At 40.9% G+C, this 20650-nt stretch overlaps 1 protein-coding gene across 12 annotated transcripts in view; it reads left to right on the top strand.

Moving 5' to 3' along the window:
- mtmr4 (myotubularin related protein 4) overlaps window positions 1–20650 on the top strand; it is a 53575-nt gene that overhangs the window by 17984 nt on the left and 14941 nt on the right. For 6 of the 12 annotated variants that reach the window (XM_034233040.1, XM_034233035.1, XM_034233039.1 and 3 more), the window contains 4 exons: window positions 5561–5656; window positions 6938–7027; window positions 17984–18100; window positions 19919–20001. In XM_034233040.1, the coding sequence (XP_034088931.1) occupies window positions 5561–5656; window positions 6938–7027; window positions 17984–18100; window positions 19919–20001 (386 nt within the window). The remainder of the gene's footprint in view (window positions 1–5560; window positions 5657–6937; window positions 7028–17983; window positions 18101–19918; window positions 20002–20650) is intronic. The other 6 variants (XM_034233045.1, XM_034233047.1, XM_034233044.1 and 3 more) reach the window with 1 other exon arrangement.

Here is a 20650-nt window from a genome sequence, read left to right as displayed (position 1 = left end):
ATATTGCTAAGAACTATGCTGTACAGTATGTGACAGTCAATGTGTTATGTCACCGAGGATGGAGCTGTGACCATTAGTTGATTTATAGGTTAGCCAGTGCCAGAAAAATAATCGCACACATTTTGATAATCGTTTATCCTTTAGTAATTTTGTCATTGAAATATGGCAAGAAATGTATTTTCTTGCAGCGTCTCAAATATGAAGATAACCTGCTTTTATACCAAATAGATTTGACGGTAATTGGAGTTTGGACTCCCAAAACATGACATTTTAAGACGTCATCCTTGGACTTTCAGAAACTATTCCTGACATGTTATGGATCAAACAACTGTCTGTTCAATCTATAATAATAATATTATTGTGAGTTGCAACCCTATCTGAGGATGATATTATTACCACAAGGTCTTGTTGGAGGACAAATGCAACAAAGTGAGACAGAGCATGTTGCCTTTCTTTACTTGAAAGGATGTTATTCAAATGAGAGAATACCTGAGACTCTTTCATTTGTTTTCAGTATAAATTGCCTAAAAGTTAACTGCACAGTTCAACTCCTTCTGTTTTCACTGTGTGCTACCTTTGAATTATAATCCAGTTCAGTTTGTTTTCAATGCAACATTCGCCTTGCTAGTTTTACAGTTCATTACATCTGCTTAATGTCACCTTGTGTTTTCCTTAAGAGGAACCGGTATGTTTAACTTCGAAAGATCTGTTCACTTGGTATGTTTCAGTTCTGCTTACTTATCCAAAATGCTGCCTAGTTCCCTCAGCTCTCTGAGAGCGGCCCAAGACTAAAAATGGGAACATGGTGGACTATAAAATATTAACACGGTTTCAGGGAGGACGGGGAGAAAGAAAAGTGCATTTGGAAAGATTTGTCATGCTCTGCCATCTTTGGGCTTGACCTAAAACTATGACTGCACCAACGAACACAACTTGAGAAAAGAAGATATTTGATAGATTATTTTTTAAATGTTCTATTTAGTTATGTCGTGTTTACATATTTTTTCTGCTTTGTCATTTCATCCTCTGTTTCAATCCACCCATCCTTTCCAACAGTTTTGGGTTACATTTGAACATTTCAATGTGCCAAGCTGTGTTTGCATTTAATATGTCGAAAACACTGGATACTAAAAAGCAGACATAGAAGCACATGTTGCCCTCATATTAAGAAAAGGTCACCTCTGAATAATGAAGTGGTTCTCTAATCTGCCCAACTCCAGGACAAAGCCCCGGTCAGATTAAGTAAATAATCTGGTGAGTAAAGGCAGCAGCACATTGTTTACAAAGGCTTCAGGGAGAGGGCCTCGAAAAAGAGGTTGTTGTATCCATGGCAACCAGACACTTATTCATAAAGACTGTGCCTGTGGCTTTTTCTCTACCTGTTTTACCATTGTAATGTTTCCATTCACTCACATGCACAAATCCATCGAAGACAGTTTCTCCAACAGACCTCCCCAGAGCAATAAAACCTTATTTCAGTTTTAAAAAAGGAGGCCTTCACATCCTCACTGTTTAACTGCTGTATCTGGGCTGTCCAGGCAAGGCAAGTTTATTTATATATCACCTTTCAACACAAGGCAATTCAAAGAGCTTTACAAAAATGAAAGACATTAAGAAAATGGCATTTAAAAACGGTCATTAAAAAGCAAAGATAATAAAATAAACATTTAAAAGAAAAAAAATACATGGATAAAAGTTACAGTGCAGTTTAAGATATGAATAGTTCAATTAAAAGCAGCGGTAAAAAGTCTTCAGCCTAGATTTAAAAGTAGTAAGAGTGACTACTGACTAGACTGTCAGCTGACAGTCTAGTCAGCTGCCAGTTGATCTTGTCACTGTACTGCAACTCATGTCATCAGGACATAACATGTGTTATACACTCTGACATTAATATTTCAGAAATACATGGTGGCGTACATGTGCGCATGCCTGTCAGCTCCAGCTTTCTGATTGCTGGGTGGACAAAGCTGGGGGGGGGGGGGGGAATGGGGGGTGCAGGCTCTCAGCAGTGATGAAGCAAAAACTTGTAGGGCATAGGACAAGCTGCGCTCCATCTTTGTGAGTCGGTGGAAGTGAGAGCATTTATACTTTCCTTTTTAAATGTGTAGGATGATTGTCCAGACATTAATAAATGGACAAAATCATGGAAAGCCGAGCTGCCTCTATGCTTGTGTTTGAATGTAAAGTAGACATCAAGTCTTGAAGCTGTGATATCAAGGTTATCTGCATGAGGAGTAATGTGTATATGTGCAGCACCACTTTATCATGTATAGACAGTTTATAGCCTGTGTTGTGTATTTACACAATATCTAAATCATTATTAGTTTGCATTTTCTTTGTTGCTGTTTTCAAGTACACCGTGTTCTTGTGGGCCTCAGAGGAGTGCAACGTCAGGACAGCTCCATAAGAGAATTAGGTAAATGGTGCCAAGTATCTACCAGGGAGTGCAGCGCAAGAAAAAGATACAGTGGGGCAAAAAAGTATTTAGTCAGCCACCAATTGTGCAAGTTGTCCCACTTAAAAAGATGAGATGCCTGTAATTTTCATCCTAGGTACACTTCAACTATGAGAGACAGAATGGGGGGAAAGAATCCAGGAAATCACATTGTAGGATTTTTAATGAATTAATTGGTAAATTCCTCGGTAAAATAAGTATTTGGTCACCTACAAACAAACAAGATTTCTGGCTCTCACAGACCTGTAACTTCTTCTTTAAGAGCCTCCTCTGTCCTCCACTTGTTAACTGTATTAATGGCACCTGTTTGAACTCGTTATCAGTATAAAAGACACCTGTCCACAACCTCAAACAGTCACACTCCAAACTCCACTATGGCCAAGACCAAAGAGCTGTCAAAGGACACCAGAAACAAAATTGTAGACCTGCACCAGGCTGGAAAGACTGAATCTGCAATAGGTTAGCAGCTTGGTGTGAAGAAATCAACTGTGGGAGCAATTATTAGAAAATGGAAGACATACAAGACCACTGATAATCTCCCTCGATCTGGGGCTCCACGCAAGATCTCACCCCGTGGGGTCAAAATGATCACAAGAACGGTGAGCAAAAATCCCAGAACCACACGGGGGGGACCTAGTCAATGACCTGCAGAGAGCTGGGACCAAAGTAACAAAGGCTACCATCAGTAACACACTACGCCGCCAGGGACTCAAATCCTGCAGTGCCAGACGTGTCCCCCTGCTTAAGCCAGTACATGTCCAGGCCCGTCTGAAGTTTGCTAGAGAGCATTTCGATGATCCAGAAGAGGATTGGGAGAATGTCATATGGTCAGATGAAACCAAAATAGAACTTTTTGGTAAAAACTCAACTAGACGTGTTTGGAGGAGAAAGAATGCTGAGTTGCATCCAAAGAACACCATACTGTGAAACATGGGGGTGGAAACATCATGCTTTGGGGCTGTTTTTCTGCAAAGGGACCAGGACGACTGATCCGTGTAAAGGAAAGAATGAATGGAGCCATGTATCGTGAGATTTTGAGTGACAACCTCCTTCCATCAGCAAGGGCATTGAAGATGAAACGTGGCTGGGTCTTTCAGCATGACAATGATCCCAAACACACCGCCCGGGCAACGAAGGAGTGGCTTCGTAAGAAGCATTTCAAGGTCCTGGAGTGGCCTAGCCAGTCTCCAGATCTCAACCCCATAGAAAATCTTTGGAGGGAGTTGAAAGTCCGTGTTGCCCAGCGACAGCCCCAAAACATCACTGCTCTAGAGGAGATCTGCATGGAGGAATGGGCCAAAATACCAGCAACAGTGCGTGAAAACCTTGTGAAGACTTACAGAAAACGTTTGACCTCTGTCATTGCCAACAAAGGGTATATAACAAAGTATTGAGATCAACTTTTGTTATTGACCAAATACTTATTTTCCACCATAATTTGCAAATAAATTCTTTAAAAATCAGACAATGTGATTTTCTGGATTACAGGCCTCTCATCTTTTTAAGTGGGAGAACTTGCACAATTGGTGGCTGACTAAATACTTTTTTGCCCCACTGTATGTCCAAAGGAGTGGATGGAATATTGACGTAGGATCTGTGTGTTTAAAGATTGAATGCAATTGCTTTCAGCTGATTTGCATTGAATTTCTTAGGGGGTGGTTCTATAGCAATATCTCCTCCAGTGATTTATGATGGCTGTCTGGCACGCCAATGTCATCTTTATTCCTTTTAAACAATAAGACTGGAATGAGTCTGTACCTGAACTGGTACAGACTGCCCAGCGACAGTCTGTGAGATCAACCTATAATGACCTGACTCTCGCAGGACTCCTCTGACTGATGGCTACTGTCATGGCCCAGCCACTCTCGAGTGAAAATAAGTCAAATTGATGACGCAGTGCTGTCAAATCAGTCTGATGCCCGAGGCTGACTCAGGTCAAAGGTCTAGAGATTAGTGGCGTTGCATTGCAAAGAGATTTGTATGAGTTCTAGGCTGGCAAGTGTACCAGTCTGAAAATGACGCACTTAGTATGGCTGCAATATGTCTGTCTCAGAATGAGTTTTATATGCATTTAGACTTGGAAAAAGGCTCATTAGCTTGTTCGTGAATGAGGAGCAGCCATGTGGGGAATGTCTTTTTTATGTGAGTTTAAGATCTTTAATCCAGTATCAGAGATGAACAAATATTTTGAAGGCAATCATTTTTAGTTGAAGTGTGAAAAATACAACCGGCTTAGCTTACTTAAAATGACATGTACACTGTTTGTATCATCTTTCTCAAAAGTAGCACATTTTGGTTGTCTATGTGTTCGGCTAAAAGGCTAGTGGTGGGGCAAACCATCTTTACAAAAATCTATGAACAATAATGGGTTGTTTTCCTATTCTTCCAATTGTGGTTACATTGTGTGAATGCAGCAATATGCTAAAAATAAATGTCCAACGCATTATAACATTTAGTTTGTATTATCTGGAAATGGGGCATTAGCATGAAATATATAAAGGCAACATTTGGAGGAAATGATGGCCATGGTAATGCCAGACAGCACTTAAAGTTGACTCATCAGTTTAGGAGTGATAGGCCTCTGTTGGGCACAACCTTGACACCCAGCTTCATGACTGCAATTAGCCCTTTTATTACGATGTATGGTGAAGATAGATTGATAGATCTGTACCGGCAAAGGGCTATTGGTCTAGTTTCTGCTTAAAGGCTCATCCTGTAGGCACACGCTGTCATTTCCATGTCAACGAAGCTGTAAGGTCGCAGAAGCTGACATAATATGGCTTGGCCATTCTATTCCTATGATCTCTATGCCTTCCAAATCTAATGGTGACACCTGGTGACTTGTATAGGAGAGGTTGTCTGTCACTGTAGAAACACTAACGTCATCTGTTAGCAGAAAAGCCCAATGGGTGGTCTGTTTATCATGTGGTTCAATCAGCGGCTTGGACCCTAAGAGACAAAATATTGTAAACACGACAGGAGGTTTGCATGTGAGACATCAAAGGCATTCCAGAAGTAATGTATGGCATTTTGAATTGTGTTGTTTTCCTGGGACACACGACCAACCAGAGTCAGTAATACTACCTACATTCTGCCTCCTTCTAGTCACCCTGCAGGACCCCATTGCTGTTTTCATTAAAAAACAGCGTCGACATGCGGTCCTACTCGGATGGAGAGGCCAAATCCAGCAGAGCAGTAAAGGTAGCAGTGATCAGGCAGCCGGAAAGCAAATGGGGTTCATCAACAACCGATGAGAATACTCAGTTGCTACAGAAATGTCTTTGTAAAAGGAGCGTATCACCTATTTGTTTTAGCAGGTTGTCCCATGTTTAGAAAAACGCACTTATGCAGGTACATTTTGCATTTAAACATCACAAATATGATCCAAACCATGATGCGCATCAATATTTTGCACCTTATATATAAATGCACTTTTATATATTTTGTAATTAAGTGAGAAATTAACAGGGCAAAGCTTTCCCATGGGATTTTTTAAATAGTATTTCAAATTCAACCTTTGATTACATTGACCTAGAGGAAGTGCTTCCTTATTGCTCAAAATAGTTTAATCTCTATAAGAGTTAAAAGAAAGAGCATGACTCATGAAAACTAGTCAAGTTTGTGAAAGACTTTACTAAGTCCCTATATCTTTCATTGCACAAGACTGTAACATCCAGTCACAAAGTCTACTGGCATCCCATGGCCAGTTCTGTCTTATCATTTTATCATGCAATAACCACATGCACAGTGCCAAAGCAAACAGAATATCAATTCTTAAAAATTGCGTTCCTCCTTTAGCATCCTATTCGTAATCAATCAAGGGAAAGGCTATTTAGCATCAAGTGGTACACTTTTCAACACCTAGGTGGACCACAAGGTTAGTTGCCACCTATTCAAAGGGAGATTTGGAGCATTAGTGAATATTGAATCTCCTACGTGGCTTGTGCGGATTGTAAAATGTCCCCTGGCATGAATCTAGCATCAAAGGCTATCAACCCAGATAAATGTTCAATGAGATATATTAACTTTGGGTTAGTTTTATGAAATGTTTTTTTTTGCCTCATTCTAGTCTTCTTTGGGTTGTAGAAAAAACAGGATTGCAATTTACAGTAGAATTGTTGTGATATACCAAACTTGTCAAATGAAATAACCATTTGAAGAGTCAAAAGTGTTTTTTCCACAATAGTGATCCTTAGGTCAGATCAATGAAATATGAAATCCTCCATCTTTGCTAACTACACCTAAGCATTTTAGACCATTATGTGTGCATAAACCACAGGTTGTGTGCTTCTTTTTTATAATCCAAAAATGTAAAATATAAGGTCCATTCATAATTATGTTATTGGAATCAGCTGTAAAAAAAATCTATATCCTGCATCCCTACTTTTACTTTGTGTATTCTATTATGTGTTTCCCACTGTTGTGTTGACCTGCATGGTGCCAGAACAGTGTCTGATGGCCTGCTCGGTTTGTGTCTCACAGGGTGAAGAAGGGCCTCCCAGTCTGGAGTACATCAAGGCCAAGGACCTGTTCCCCCAGAAGGAGCTGGTGAAGGAGGATGAAAGCCTTCAGGTGAGTTTAACATTGTTAATCAACCATTGACAATTATCCCTCCAGAGCCTTGTCTGCTCTGACATGTTAGCTACATGTCTGTTGAGGAGACCACCGGGAGCACTTTCAGATATTGATCTCATTATGTGTTAATAGTGTGATTGCCAAGTTATTACAAGAGTCTTACCTCAGCAGGACAGACGGTGAAGGAGAATTGATGACACTGTCCGAACACTTTAACAGTACAGGAAATCAAGACGTATTTAAACATTCCAAGTATGTATAATATATTTGAATGTCAGTGCAGCCGCTGCCCACGTTCTGCAAACAAAAGGCTGATACTACCAACAGAAAAAAAATGTATTTGGTATTTATTTAGGAAATAGGTCCTGTTTGGCGAAGAGATTAAAACACACCAGGCGGAGGTCTACTCTCTCCTGAGAGAACTTCACTGGTTGGCTCAGTGTCAAGTTGAAACAATTACTTAAGAGTTTGGTGCATGAAAATACATTTCATCATCTTCTAAGCCATCTCAAAAATGACTCCGAAAAGATTTAACCTTTAGAGGTCAGTCCCCAAAAGATGTCTGTATCCTCCACTGTTCTTCAGAAAAAAGCAGAAGTTACTGCAGAGGATAAAGAACAGGCACTGAAGTGAGAGGGATTTTTAAGTCTATTTCACGGTGAAGATGCCAGAAGCAACATTTTGAAAGACAACTAGCGCTGTGCCCTGTGGTGTGGTGAGGGAGTGCTCTCTGGCTGTCTGCTGGTTAATGGAGCTGAGCATTATGTGTCTGGAGAAACTGGACAAAGGGTAAATGAGGGGATCTGCCCAGCCAGGGGTCACTGTCTGCTGGCCAACGAAAGCATGTATAACCTTCGAAGAGTATCTGTTCAAATAAGGCTTAGTCTTAGCTTTTTTTTCATTACTAAATAGGCCTGCAATTAACTAGAGTATTAAAGTGGACCTATCATGCTATATTTTAATAATATATTGTCGGGCCATACCTATATAAAACATGTCTGCGAAGTTTTTTTTTCAAAATACCAAACAGATCATGCATTTTAGCCATGCCTCATTTTGCTCTATTTGCTCTTTTTTAGCCCTGTTTTTGCAAGGGCTGAATCTGTGAGAAGTCTTCTTCGCTGCTTTTGTGGCAGACTACAGCGCCACCTACAGGCCTGGCATATGTACTACAGCGTCTCCAGCGCTTTCGAACAGCAATGGCCGTGGCTGTCTCCTCCTGATAGGTGGAGAGTTGGCCATATAGGTGGAGCTCCTCGTTTCTGACTTCAGAGATATTTCAAATCTGGATCAGTCTGTATCAGATCCATTGCAGCCCCGTTTTTAGAGATTTGGGTATGGAGGAAAAGAGAGGGTTGTATTTTCTGACACTTGGTGAGTTCCCTGACACACCGGGGACACATATTCATGTATAAAAGACATACAAAAGTGCATTTTGCATGATAGGTCCCCTTTAAGTACTGTATTGATTAATTTGCTGATTATCTTCTAGATCAGTGGTCGCCAAGCAGTCGATCACGATCGACCGGTCGATCGCGAGTGTGGTGCGGGTAGATCGCGGACCGTTAAAAAAATAAATAACAAAAGAAAGAAAAATAAAATTAAAATAATAATGTTTGAAAAATACGTTTTTAGATGTAAACCTATCATCCACCACCCCGTTAGTAGGTGCCAATTGATTGACGTATATATTGAGACACCTCAATAATATAATACATTAACCGTGCTTTACGTGAACCTCATCATGATACAAGAGAGGACGGCAGGACTGCAATTTCCCGTGTTCAGTGAATGCAACAGAGGCAAGTCACCAGACCAATCAGAGAGTTGCATGGAAATACACGTGTGCTTGTGTCATTCAAGCTCGTGTGTGTGTGTGTGTGTGTGTGTGTGTGTGTGTGTGTGTGTGTGTGTGTGTGTGTGTGTGTGTGTGTGTGTGTGTGTGTGTGTGTGTGTGTGTGTGTGTGTGTGTGTGTGTGTGTGTGTGTGTGTGTGTGTGTGTGTGTGTGTGTGTGTGTGTGTGTGTGTGTGTGTGTGTGTGTGTGTGTGTGTGTGTGTGTGTGTGTGTGTGTGTGTGTGTGTGTGTGTGTGTGTGTGTGTGTGTGTGTGTGTGTGTGGCAATAGCACATTTAGTGTGATAGAGGGAGAGAGAGAGAGAGAGAGAGGGACCGGTGCTAGCGGGGACCGTGATGTTAGCATCTGGTTAGCTAGCTGCACTAACGGACATAAGGAGCTGTTTCCACAACAAGCTGGAGGAGAGTCCTCCCCTGTCAGACTGAGAGACTCTGGTGAGCTAAAGGACTCTTGAGTGTTTAGAACGGTTTTGTCGCAAATTATTCAAAAGATTATTTCCGAGGCACACCTTCATATGATCATTATAGTTATACAAACAATAAGAGAATAAATGAAAAACAGGTATGAAATACTATATGGCAGTAAAACAAGAATACAGTTTAAAAGGGGAGTGATTTGTAAAATATCCATAAAGAAATAGTAAATCTGTTTACAGTTCTGTTTCATATGGGTGCTGAGAGAGGTATCCATAGATCTCTTCATGTTGCTCTCAAAGTGCACCAGATTGATGCTTTCAACTTCAATATTTAAAAAAAAATCTTCCCGGGGGAGCATCCCCCCGGACCCCCCTAGAGGAGGTGAGGACCTAGAGTAGGTGAGGACCCCCCTAGAGGAGGTGAGGACCTAGAGGAGGTGAGGACCCCCCTAGAGGAGGTGAGGTCCGCCCCCCACTCATAAAAAATAGCACTTTACCCCTGCCTATATGCCGTGAGCTGATTATGTAGCCTTCATTGTAACAGTAATTCAGATGCCTATATAAAAGGCCTCAAATCGGAAGCACTGTCTGGGCAACACATCCTCACTCCCAGGTCGGCCTATGTTGACGTTATGTCAAGTCCCCTGTCGGCTTTTTTCAACGCAAGGGGGGGGGCCTTAGCGTCCATTTTCAGCTTTCCGGGATGTCCATATGCTTCTATGGACGCTCATGGAAGCACGGCGTTCGTTTGTGTCGACTGCCCTTAAAGGCAATGTGAGCGTCCATTCTCATTGGATAACGGAGAATTGTACACCCGGAAGTAAGTATTCCCCTTACTGTCGATTGATTTTACAGTGATATCTGCACTACTCATCGACTAAAAAACACCAGATTATCCTTGTTAATTACACAACATTGATTGGTTTAAATTGTGTGCAATGCTTTTGTATTTTTCCCCTTCGATTCGGAGAAACAAATGTTTTTTCGGAGTAAAGGATGGCAGAAGACACTACACTACCCAGAATCCCCAGCTATCGTTTGGACTACACCATGTGCTCTGTTTGACAAACCCCGTGATAGTCCTCAAGCTCTGTGATTGGAGAGTGTGCTCCGAGGGTTACGCCGAACCTCGAACAGCACTTGAAATGGGATGGAACCATGCACGGCAGACTGTCCAAAACTGGATTTGAACGGGTCCACCGCGTCGCCCCTCCCCCACCCTGTCCCCAGAACTACAAATGCTGGCTATTCTGTTTCGCAACATGTTCTGTATCTATGGCACGTCTCTACTGGGAGTTGTAGTTTTAAAAGACGTTTTCGTATTTCCCATAAGAAGTTGCCAGTATTAAACTGTGTACATCCCTGGAGGTTTAGGGGATAGGAAACACTCACATTTAAAACATATAATTAATAAATGGGTGAAAATTGCTTGTGCCCATAATGGGCAGCATTAATATATATATACACACATGCCAGCTAAGGTCAGAAGAGCTTTATTTAACAGCTGGTCTTATGTTTGTGACCCCTGTTGTTAATTGATAATATTACATTACATTACATTCATTGATAAGCCTGAAACATGCACTTGTTAAGGTTCAGAGGCACATTTTGCAAATATGGCAGTATTGCCATCGATCAGCTTAAGATAAGATATACTTTATTGATCTCAAGTTGGAACATTTGCGTTACATCAGCATGTGTAACAGTTAAATATGCAGTGGTGTTTATTTGTAAATCATTTAGTATAATCACACAAATTCTGTGTTTTATATTCAACAATTCTGTGTTCTTTATTTATTGATTGTTCAATACCTGACAAGGCCGGAGATGAAATATCTACATCTTATAAGAGTATAATACATTATGTATAATATCAGTTAAAATAAGTGCTTCAACATAGTTAACATTGCTGGAGGTATGCACAAATATTGATAGATGTCTTGTAATGCACTATTGAGGAACCTGCGACCCAAGTTTTTCATTCAGTGCATAACTACACCATAGTTGTGTAGGCCTATATGATATGTCAATAAACCTTAGAAAATCTTGAAATCTTGAAAGGGATGTGCAAAATAGTCATTATATACAGTCTTTAATTAACTATTAGTAGAGAATAACGAGTAATTAATATACTTTATAGGGATCCTATTAATATCTAATAATAAAATAATGAAATTCAATAACATGCTTTAACCACTAGGTGTCCCTTTATATCAGCTGTGCACCGTTATGGTGTAAATACAGCCTATCTACCAATTGGATCAAATATAAAAGTCAGCCGAATTAGTGTTGATACTGCAAGGAGACGTATTGTGTGAAAAGAAATGTAAGATGTTGTTTAATGGCTGATATATTTATGATCCACGTCACGTTTTCAGTTCCTCATGTTTGTCTAGAAGTCTTCTCATCAGGGCTATATAAATACAGAACTACGGCAGATATGTAATATTTAATACAGCCGAACCGTGTATTACAATGCCGTTATGTGATGACTTCCAAAGAGAAAAGCAAGCACACTCGGAATAAAGTATTATTGTATTTTTTTTTAAATGTTTTGGGTCTGTTTCCGTTATTTGTTAATGACGATGTGCTGTGAGATGTGAGACTGGAATTGCACAGGGGGAAATAACGTAGGCTATCTTTAGATGCGGATTTTGTTAAACTAATATGTTTTCGCTGTGGACCAACACTATACATTGACGGGGAAGGGGGTAGCAATAAAGATAACACCATTAAACAGTTACACAACATAACAGAAATAATATCGATAGCAGCGTCCCTAGCAACCACCTTGGTAACAATGAAAACGTTATGGACGCAATTTCCTGAAGTAATCTTCGTAATAACTAGCAAACTAAAGATCATGTACATCCACTGCACACATAATCTGAAATAACAACTCATATTTCTCGCATCAAATGACATCAAAACGCATTTTAATGGCCAAACTAACTTTAAAATAGGCATTTTCCATCGAGAATAAAAACGAAGTTCGGCCATGTTTTTTTTTTCTTCAGGGAGAAATTTGAAGATCACGTGACGTCAAACAGAGCACATGGTGTAGTCCAAACGATAGCTGGGGATTCTGGGTAGTGTAGTGTTCTGCCATCCTTTACTCCGAAAACATATTTGTTTCTCCGAATCGAAGGGGAAAAATACAAAAGCATTGCACACAATTTAAACCAATCAATGTTGTGTAATTAACAAGGATAATCTGGTGTTTTTTAGTCGATGAGTAGTGCAGATATCACTGTAAAATCAATCGACAGTAAGGGGAATACTTACTTCCGGGTGTACAATTCTCCGTTATCCAATGAGAATGGACGCTCACATTGCCTTTAAGGGCAGCCGACACAAACGAATGCCGTGCTTCCATGAGCGTCCATAGAAGCATATGGACATCCCGGAAAGCTGAAAATGGACGCTAAGGGCCCCCCCCTTGCGTTGAAAATGGACGCTAAGGCCCCCCCCTTGCGTTGGAAAAAGCCGACAGGGGACTTGACATAACGTCAACATAGGCCGACCTGGGAGTGAGGATGTGTTGGTCTGGGCCGTCTTTTTCACTCAGATCTGCAATAGGTAGATCTCGCCTTTCACCTAGGCCGAGGTCGGTGATCTTGGGCTTAAAAAGGTTGGTGACCACTGTTCTAGATTAATCGATAAGAAAGAACAAATGACCATCAAAGTTTCTCAAAGTGAGTTTAAAGTCTGGTTCTGTCAGTCAAAAAACCAAGGATGTACAGTTTCTCATTATAACAAACCATTAAAAAGCAGGACATTTGAGGGACTGAAAAGAGCATTTTCTGCCAATTTAGCAAGAAACAGTTATCAGTTAATCAGTAAACTGTTCATCGATTATCAAAATATTTAGTGATTATTTATTTGTTTATCAACAAATCCATTACTTGAATAATTGTTGCAGCTCTATAATAAAAGGGATGCGCGACAGTTGACAGTGTGTTGACAGTGTGTTCCTAGTGGTTCTTCATTTCCTGCTCAGCAATGTGAGGACACTTAAACAAAGTTTCTAACCTCATTCTGTCTCTGCTTTTGTTTTATTCTCTGTGTTTGAGGGCATCCCATGATAGTTTCCCTGACAGCTGAGCAAGCAGATTAAAGGCATTCCCTTCCGCAACATATTTATTACCCTGCTGCATTTCCCCTGTATGCGTGCAAGCCGATATGCATGCATTTGTGTGCGTGTGCACACGTGCATGTCCTCACAGGCAGGCTGCTTAAACCGGAAGTCACGACTCACAAGTAAGAGAGTGTTATTCTCTCCCCGGCTTCCTCTCTAATATTTCTGCTGCTGAAGGCTTCATAGAGGAAAACGTGACACAGGATCTTCTGCTGCACTTGCTAGCTGCTGGTGACTCATGAGCCTACTTTTGGAGCACAGCGTGTTCAATGCAGCTTGCGGTCTGTACAGCATGTTAACTATGGCCCTCTCAGCTGGGCTTGTTGGGTCTCTTCCACAGCAGAGCAACACGCAGACCCGTCCCTGCTGCTGTGATTATATTTCATGCAAATTGGCCACGTCCTCTGACTCAGGAAGAACAATTTTGTCTCCTTTTTTAATTTAGTAAAATTGTATCTACAGCTTTTTTTTCTGTCAACTGAAGCGTATTCAGCTTTGTTTGGGTGCCAGCTGTATTTGTGTGCCACTGTCAGTTAGTTGAGCTAGATATTTGTAACATTTCACTTTTTTGAAGTCCCAGTGCAGAGTGCCAGGGGGCTTGCTGCCTATATTTGGCTCTGTTGGTGTCTGAGAGCAGAGTACTACGTGCTCCATTTCCCAGGTTAAGCTGTCTTCTTTGCCTCATCATGCTTCCTGTCCGGGCTCACTCACACATTTTGAGTTAGAGATGAACAACAGCAGGTGCCATGATAAATGTCAGGAGTTTGAATCAGCAGTCATCAACAGCTTTTTGATCCCTTGCCAATGGACTATATATTTCACATTAAAGAGACAAGAACAGTTTTACTTTACACTGGATCTATGGGCTTGGCATCAGTTGTAAAACATAAGATGACTAGTAGATGTTGACTAGTGTTTCTGAGTCTGTTCGTCACGTCCAGCCGGTGTGCTCCGTGTAATGTTATTTCATGTAAGCCTGATTTTCTAACATCTTGCCGTAGATCCCCAGCTGCCATACTGCATGTCCTCTTTTAACATGCAGCAGTGGGCCCTCCTCTTTGTGACTCAGCATTGCATGCTAATGCAGGATGAGGTAATTTTGTTTCTAAGCAACACTGTTGTCCTCACTACCAGCAACTAAACAACGCGACCAGGGTAACAATTGGTGGTCCCCATTGACTATGATTACACTAAAGCAGCCATCAGTGCATGCATGGTGATCAACACACAGAAGTGATGACTTAAGAATCAGTAATGATCAGTAATATATCTTCCCACACAATTTACTATTTCACATCAGCCAGAAGAGTGTTTTATGCGATGTAATGGAAAGTTATACTCTGTACATATCCTAAAACCTCTTGATCAACAGCACTCATAAAACATCCAATCACACCAAACTAAGCTAAGTGAAACGACCTTTTGCATTGGGTTGCTTAGCCAAGTTTGACCAAAGGAATAATAGTATCTATTCACATTACTTCAACAATTCATCTATTTACCTATAACCAGAGCAGTATGAACTGAAAATTAACAGTTATTTCCTTCGATTTAATTGCAATATACAGATCAAAAGGATGCAGGAATAATGTTATTCTTTATACATAGCTACATACTGTATACCTTTTTAAAAAATGACATAAACTCACCTGCGTTTAAGATGTTTATTGTTTATGACGGATGTCTACAGAAAGCTACAAAAAAGGTTTTGTCCATTTCTGTTTTGACAACGTCAGGACTTCAGTCTTGTCGGAAGAATCTGAACCCTGATGAGCGTTCACAACACAGTGCCCGCACATTTCTAGCTCATTCGCATATCCTGCTATGAATTTTGGCCCGTTCCTGTCCATGTGTGTCTTTGCTTTGACAGTGTACACAGTATGATAATGATAACAATTTGCGTTGTATTTCTTGTGAAGCACCATTATAGTTCGCTAAAAAAAACGTTTTTAAGTACGTTGGTAAAGCAGGTCCAATAACAGATCAGTACGTTTAGTGGTCAGTGTAAAATAGATAAATGTGAAAGTAGTTGTACACTTCCATCTTTATAGTATGAATGGTGATTACAAGTTGGCGCCTGTGGCTGTGTTTGCTTCAACACGGTTGCCTATCAAAGCTAATGCCCTGCTGCCTCAGAGTGAAATTAGGAATGTTTTCTAATTACATTTCGTTGGGAACCAATTATGTTAATATTTGGGTCTCATTGCAGCCAAAACCTGGACTTGGCTGGGCTGTAATAAAACGGGCACACGGAAGAATGTTAATGGACAGTTTGGGATCCCTCACTGTACCGTCAGTACTAAAGCAGACACTCCTCACAGCCCTGCCTCTTGTCTGCCGGCTCACCAACAAGCCCTCTGCGCTTACAAAGGTCCTTCTGTAAAACTACTATGTGCTAATTGGACAGCTATACATGCAGTGTTTCCTCCATGCCCCCCTTTTTGTCGTATCTGAAATGTCCACAATCATTACGAGTTCAGCTTCTAGTGGGCAGGATGTTGCAAGCACTAACCTTGCCTGTTGGTTGTGTAAAGTGCTGAGTCATGTTTAAAAAAAATCTATTGGGCCAATGTGGTTCTTGAGTTACAGTTGGGATATCCAGAATCATAAATTTGACACTTGTTTTCTACAAAGTCGATTTTTCTTTACCTGTCAATCCCCATGCCCCCGCAGCGGGCCAAACGCAACATCTTGCAAGAAACAGCGTCTGAGGGCTTCTTAACATTTAACAAACTATGAATGTGTCATATCCACTTAACGGGGAAACTCAGCTAACTGACAATATGAACCATTTTTAGCCAAACGAAACACAAGTCTAACGGCGAGCCTCTGAATTAGCCCTGAGCGAAAAAATGCTATCGCACTTAGCACAGAACTCACGGTAGAAACACTCCACCACTTATCGTATCTGCACAAACAAGACATCAGCTAGCAAGCTGAGATTCCACAGATTCCAGAAATATAAGTATCACCACTGAGCGACCAGAACTCACGGCATGGGAAGCAAACCCAGACATCACACGACGTAGCTTTACGGAGCAAAAACGAGAATAGTCTAACCTTTGCTGTTGTTCTGATCAAAAGTTGTGTTCAATGGCATTAAAACAATAACAACGCTGCTGAAGGTTAATCCAATGTGTCTGTGTCACTTTGAAATGATTACTGATAATCATATTCATATTTACTAGTTTGAGCCTAGGTTTCAGATTTCAGAGCGTAACATAGCTTTCGACTGTGTGCGGGTCACTCTCACTCCTCTGTGTGTGTGTGTGTGTGTGTGTGTGTGTGTGTGTGTGTGTGTGTGTGTGTGTGTGTGTGTGTGTGTGTGTGTGTGTGTGTGTGTGTGTGTGTGTGTGTGTGTGTGTGTGTGTGTGTGTGTGTGTGTGTGTGTGTGTGTGTGTGTGTGTGTGTGTGTGACCAAAATCGACCAATGGGTTCCAGAGAAACGGCAAATACACTCAAATGACCCCAAAGGTGGGTTTTTTTGTTGCTAAACCTCTCTAAAAAGGTCAAATTTCACTTGTTTTGCATCAATCTTGATACAGGGTACTTATTATATGTTCTAGTTTGGATTCCTAAAGCTTTTAGTCTACTATCCCATCATTCAAGGGTGGTTTTCACTATAATGTTTGTTTTTTTGGACGGACACTATAATTTTATTTTATTTACTATGTTCAATCTGAATTTACTTTAAAATAAAAAACAATTCTATATTGATTCTGACTTTTCTACAGCCAACTCACAGGTTTATAATTGCTTTGAGAAAAAAGATTATTAATTTACCCTTTTTAGAAGTGAAGTTATGGTAATTTGTTCTGGGAATGTCATTTTCGAGCCTGAGGCCTGAAAAACAGGCTCAGGGCTTAACAGGTTAAACAATAAATAAAAAAACGTTCAAATTCATCAGTTTTAAATAACCTGCGTGTTGGATATAGGATTCATTAGCAGGATCAGAAAATACAATTCTTAGCTAAGGTTTCTTGGTGTGTAATCAATAGCTAAGATCACCCTTTCATTACTACATAGGAAGCGGTCATCCTCAACAGAGTCCACCATGATGCTACCAGAAAGAAAAAAATTAAGTTTTTTTAAAGTGCTGGTTAAAAATGTATTTTGGTCGCATAAGGAGAATGCGCTTGTTTATTTATGTGCGTGGGGCTTTTAGAGTAACGACATGACACCCACTTTAAGAATTAAATTAGCAAATTAAATACTAACTTTGGTTGTGCCTGAACTTTGGGTTAATGCTAATTAGTGAATGTTAGCATGCTTACATGCTTAGCTAAGATTGTGTACATGTTCAACATTAAACCTGCTAAAGATCAACATCCAAGCATTTAGCTCAAAGCACCACTCTGCCTTAGTTCAGCCTCTCAAAGCAGCAAGCATGGCTGTAAACTCCTCAACTTGAGAGTACAGCTTTAAAAATAGAAACGTGAATGTTAAGATTATACTCCCGGTAGACGAAACAAAAACAGGTGGTGGTGGTGTTATGTTTTTGCCTCTCAAAACCCTCAGCAATCTGGTTTGTTCTGTGTTTCTACAGGTGCCATTCGCAGTTCTTCAGGGGGAAGGGGTGGAATATCTTGGCTGTGCAGACGAAGCCATCATCGCCATTTCTAACTACAGACTCCACATCAAGTTCAAGGACTCTGTTATCAACGTAAGTGCAAATCAACAGACTTATAAACATACAGAAGTGCCACAACAGTTTCACTTCTGTCCAAACTGCACCAGTGTCTATATCTATGGAAGCCAATAGACGTAGAGAAAAGATTATAATGTGCGGGGTGTGTGCACATAGCTCTACCCCTTCCCCCATATGTATGTTATAAACACATCATTGTGCTAACCAGGCAAATAAAGCTACAAGTATTTTCCATTGGTTGCCCGTAAATCGGTTTTAGTCATACCCCAGTGCATTTGGCATTAAGTTGTTAGTACCACAGGAGTGGCTGGCCCCACCAATCCACAGCCAGGATAGGTTTAATATGACATCGAGGCTCCAAGGGCCTGGCCCCCACTGGCACTGAGGCCCATTGGCCCACTCTGGCTTGACGTCAGACCTTGGTCAAATACAAACGGGCCAATTGTTTGCATTTACTGGCAATGAAATTCCTCTTCCTTCATATTACCAAGTCATCTTTACCAGAAGGATTCAGTTTATGAAAAGGGTGGCAGGGATTAGAGAAAAAGGAGGAAGAGCTGGGGGTGGATCACCATGACGTCCAGACTGCCGCTTCACCTTGACTTACTTAAATGGAGAGTCAGATTCTGTCCTGCCTTGACCCCAGCAGCACAGATGAACTCTGTATGAATGCCAACACACCACACAGTCTCTCTCTCCACCCCCCCCCCCCTCACAACCCACCTCCCTACCTTTAAGCTGTTTTCTTGCCCTTTGCTCCTGTCCATGTTTGTCTTTCTCTCCACGATTTCCATTTAGCTTGGTCACGTGCTGCAAGTAGCACACTCACTTATCTTTCAACCTCTTTGATGTTCTTTTTCCTTTTAACTCTTCATTTCCTTTTTTTCTCCTGGATGTTTTTGGTTTAATAGTTTTTCCATTTCCTCCTGTCTTGTGTCTTTCTCTCCCTCCCTCTCCCTCCCTCCCCCCTCTCGCTCCCTCTCCCTCTCTCTCTCTGTGTGTGTGTGTGTGTGTGTGTGGTGTGTGTGTGTGTGTGTGTGTGTGTGTGTGTGTGTGTGTGTGTGTGTGTGTGTGTGTGTGTGTGTGTGTGTGTGTGTGTGTGTGTGTGTGTGTGTGTGGTGTGTGTGTGTGTGTGTGTGTGTGTGTGTGTGTGTGTGTGTGTGTGTGTGTGTGTGTGTGTGTGTGTGTGTGTGTGTGTGTGTGTGTGTGTGTGTGTGTGTCACACTGTGTTTTAGACCTTCCCAGGTGTGGACAATGAGATATCTGTGAGTACAAAATGATAAAACACCACCCTCTGCCACTGTCTAGACAGCTTAAGTCACCCTCTTGGTTTTAAACAATTATAGTGCGCCGGGGACAAATTGTGATTTACGTTCAAAGGACAACAAATATTTGTGGTGCAGCGTGTTTGCTGACCTTGAGACTTCATGAAAAAGAAGGAACTTGCTGTTTGCTAAAAAGGCATGAAATAGTATTTATTCATTCATGCACAGTGCAGAAAGTGCCGTTGCATAAATGTTTGATCAAATTTGAAGTTGCGTGGGTGATTTTGTAAATCTGTAACAATTTCAATCGACAGGGAAAGCTTAGAAAGCAGGGTCGACAGTCCTGCAGACAACACGTTTTATAGTTGTTGTTTGGTATCTTAAAATAAGTCTTGAGACAAAGATAAAAACAATGCAGAGGCCTGCTTAGAGGAAGCCTTACGCTGTACTATTTGTATCTAAGTTCAGTCTGTACTAGACCAGAGAGTGGTGACCTCTTTGCAGAAGTGTGTCGCTGTGACAGTGGGCCATCAGGACGATGACACGTGCACTCTGTCTCCCCCTGCAGGTACCTCTCAGGCTGATAGAGAACGTGGAGAGCAGAGATATGTTCCAGCTGCACATCATCTGCAAAGACTCCAAAGTTGTAAGGTGAGGAAAAAACTGCTCACTCACACACTAAATACATTATATTAACCCTGAAAGCATATTGATGCTTTTATCAATCCCCTGAACCCTAAACCGTTTAAAAAACGTATACCCAGAGTTTATAAAACAGAAATGATCATTGGATTTTAAAATGAAAGATCATTCAATGATTTATTTGTGAGGAAAAGAAACCAAATCCTAGCGTAAACTAGTCATTCTACATGCGCCATTTGAAATGTTAGTCAGAAATCATCCGTCTGCACTAATTAGATCCTGTCAAAAACATAACATTCTGCATTCTTCAAAGCTAAATTTAAGCTATAAATGATTCGACCGAGACCAAAAGATGCACAACAAAAATTCAGGGAAGACTGACTGGCAGACTGTTTACACAAAGCAGAGAGGAAGAGAGTGGTTGTAATTACAGGTTGTGCAAATCTTAAATAGTACAATGTGTATAGCTTATGTTTATATGATATTAGAAACACTTGTGTATGTATTTAATCCAATATGGTATTAATGGTCATACAACTGAATGAACTAAATACTGTAAAACAGATTGTGCTGTTTCCATAGGGTTGCAGGGCTTACACATTGCAGTGAAAACAAGGCCACAGTGAGTTGCAGCAGGAGAGGGAAAAAGCCCTGAAAC

This window comes from Gymnodraco acuticeps, unplaced genomic scaffold (assembly GCF_902827175.1).
Source record: "Gymnodraco acuticeps unplaced genomic scaffold, fGymAcu1.1, whole genome shotgun sequence".
NCBI classification, from domain to species: Eukaryota; Metazoa; Chordata; class Actinopteri; order Perciformes; family Bathydraconidae; genus Gymnodraco; species Gymnodraco acuticeps.
Note: the sequence above shows the minus strand (reverse complement) of the source record. Positions and strands in the feature narration are given on the sequence as shown.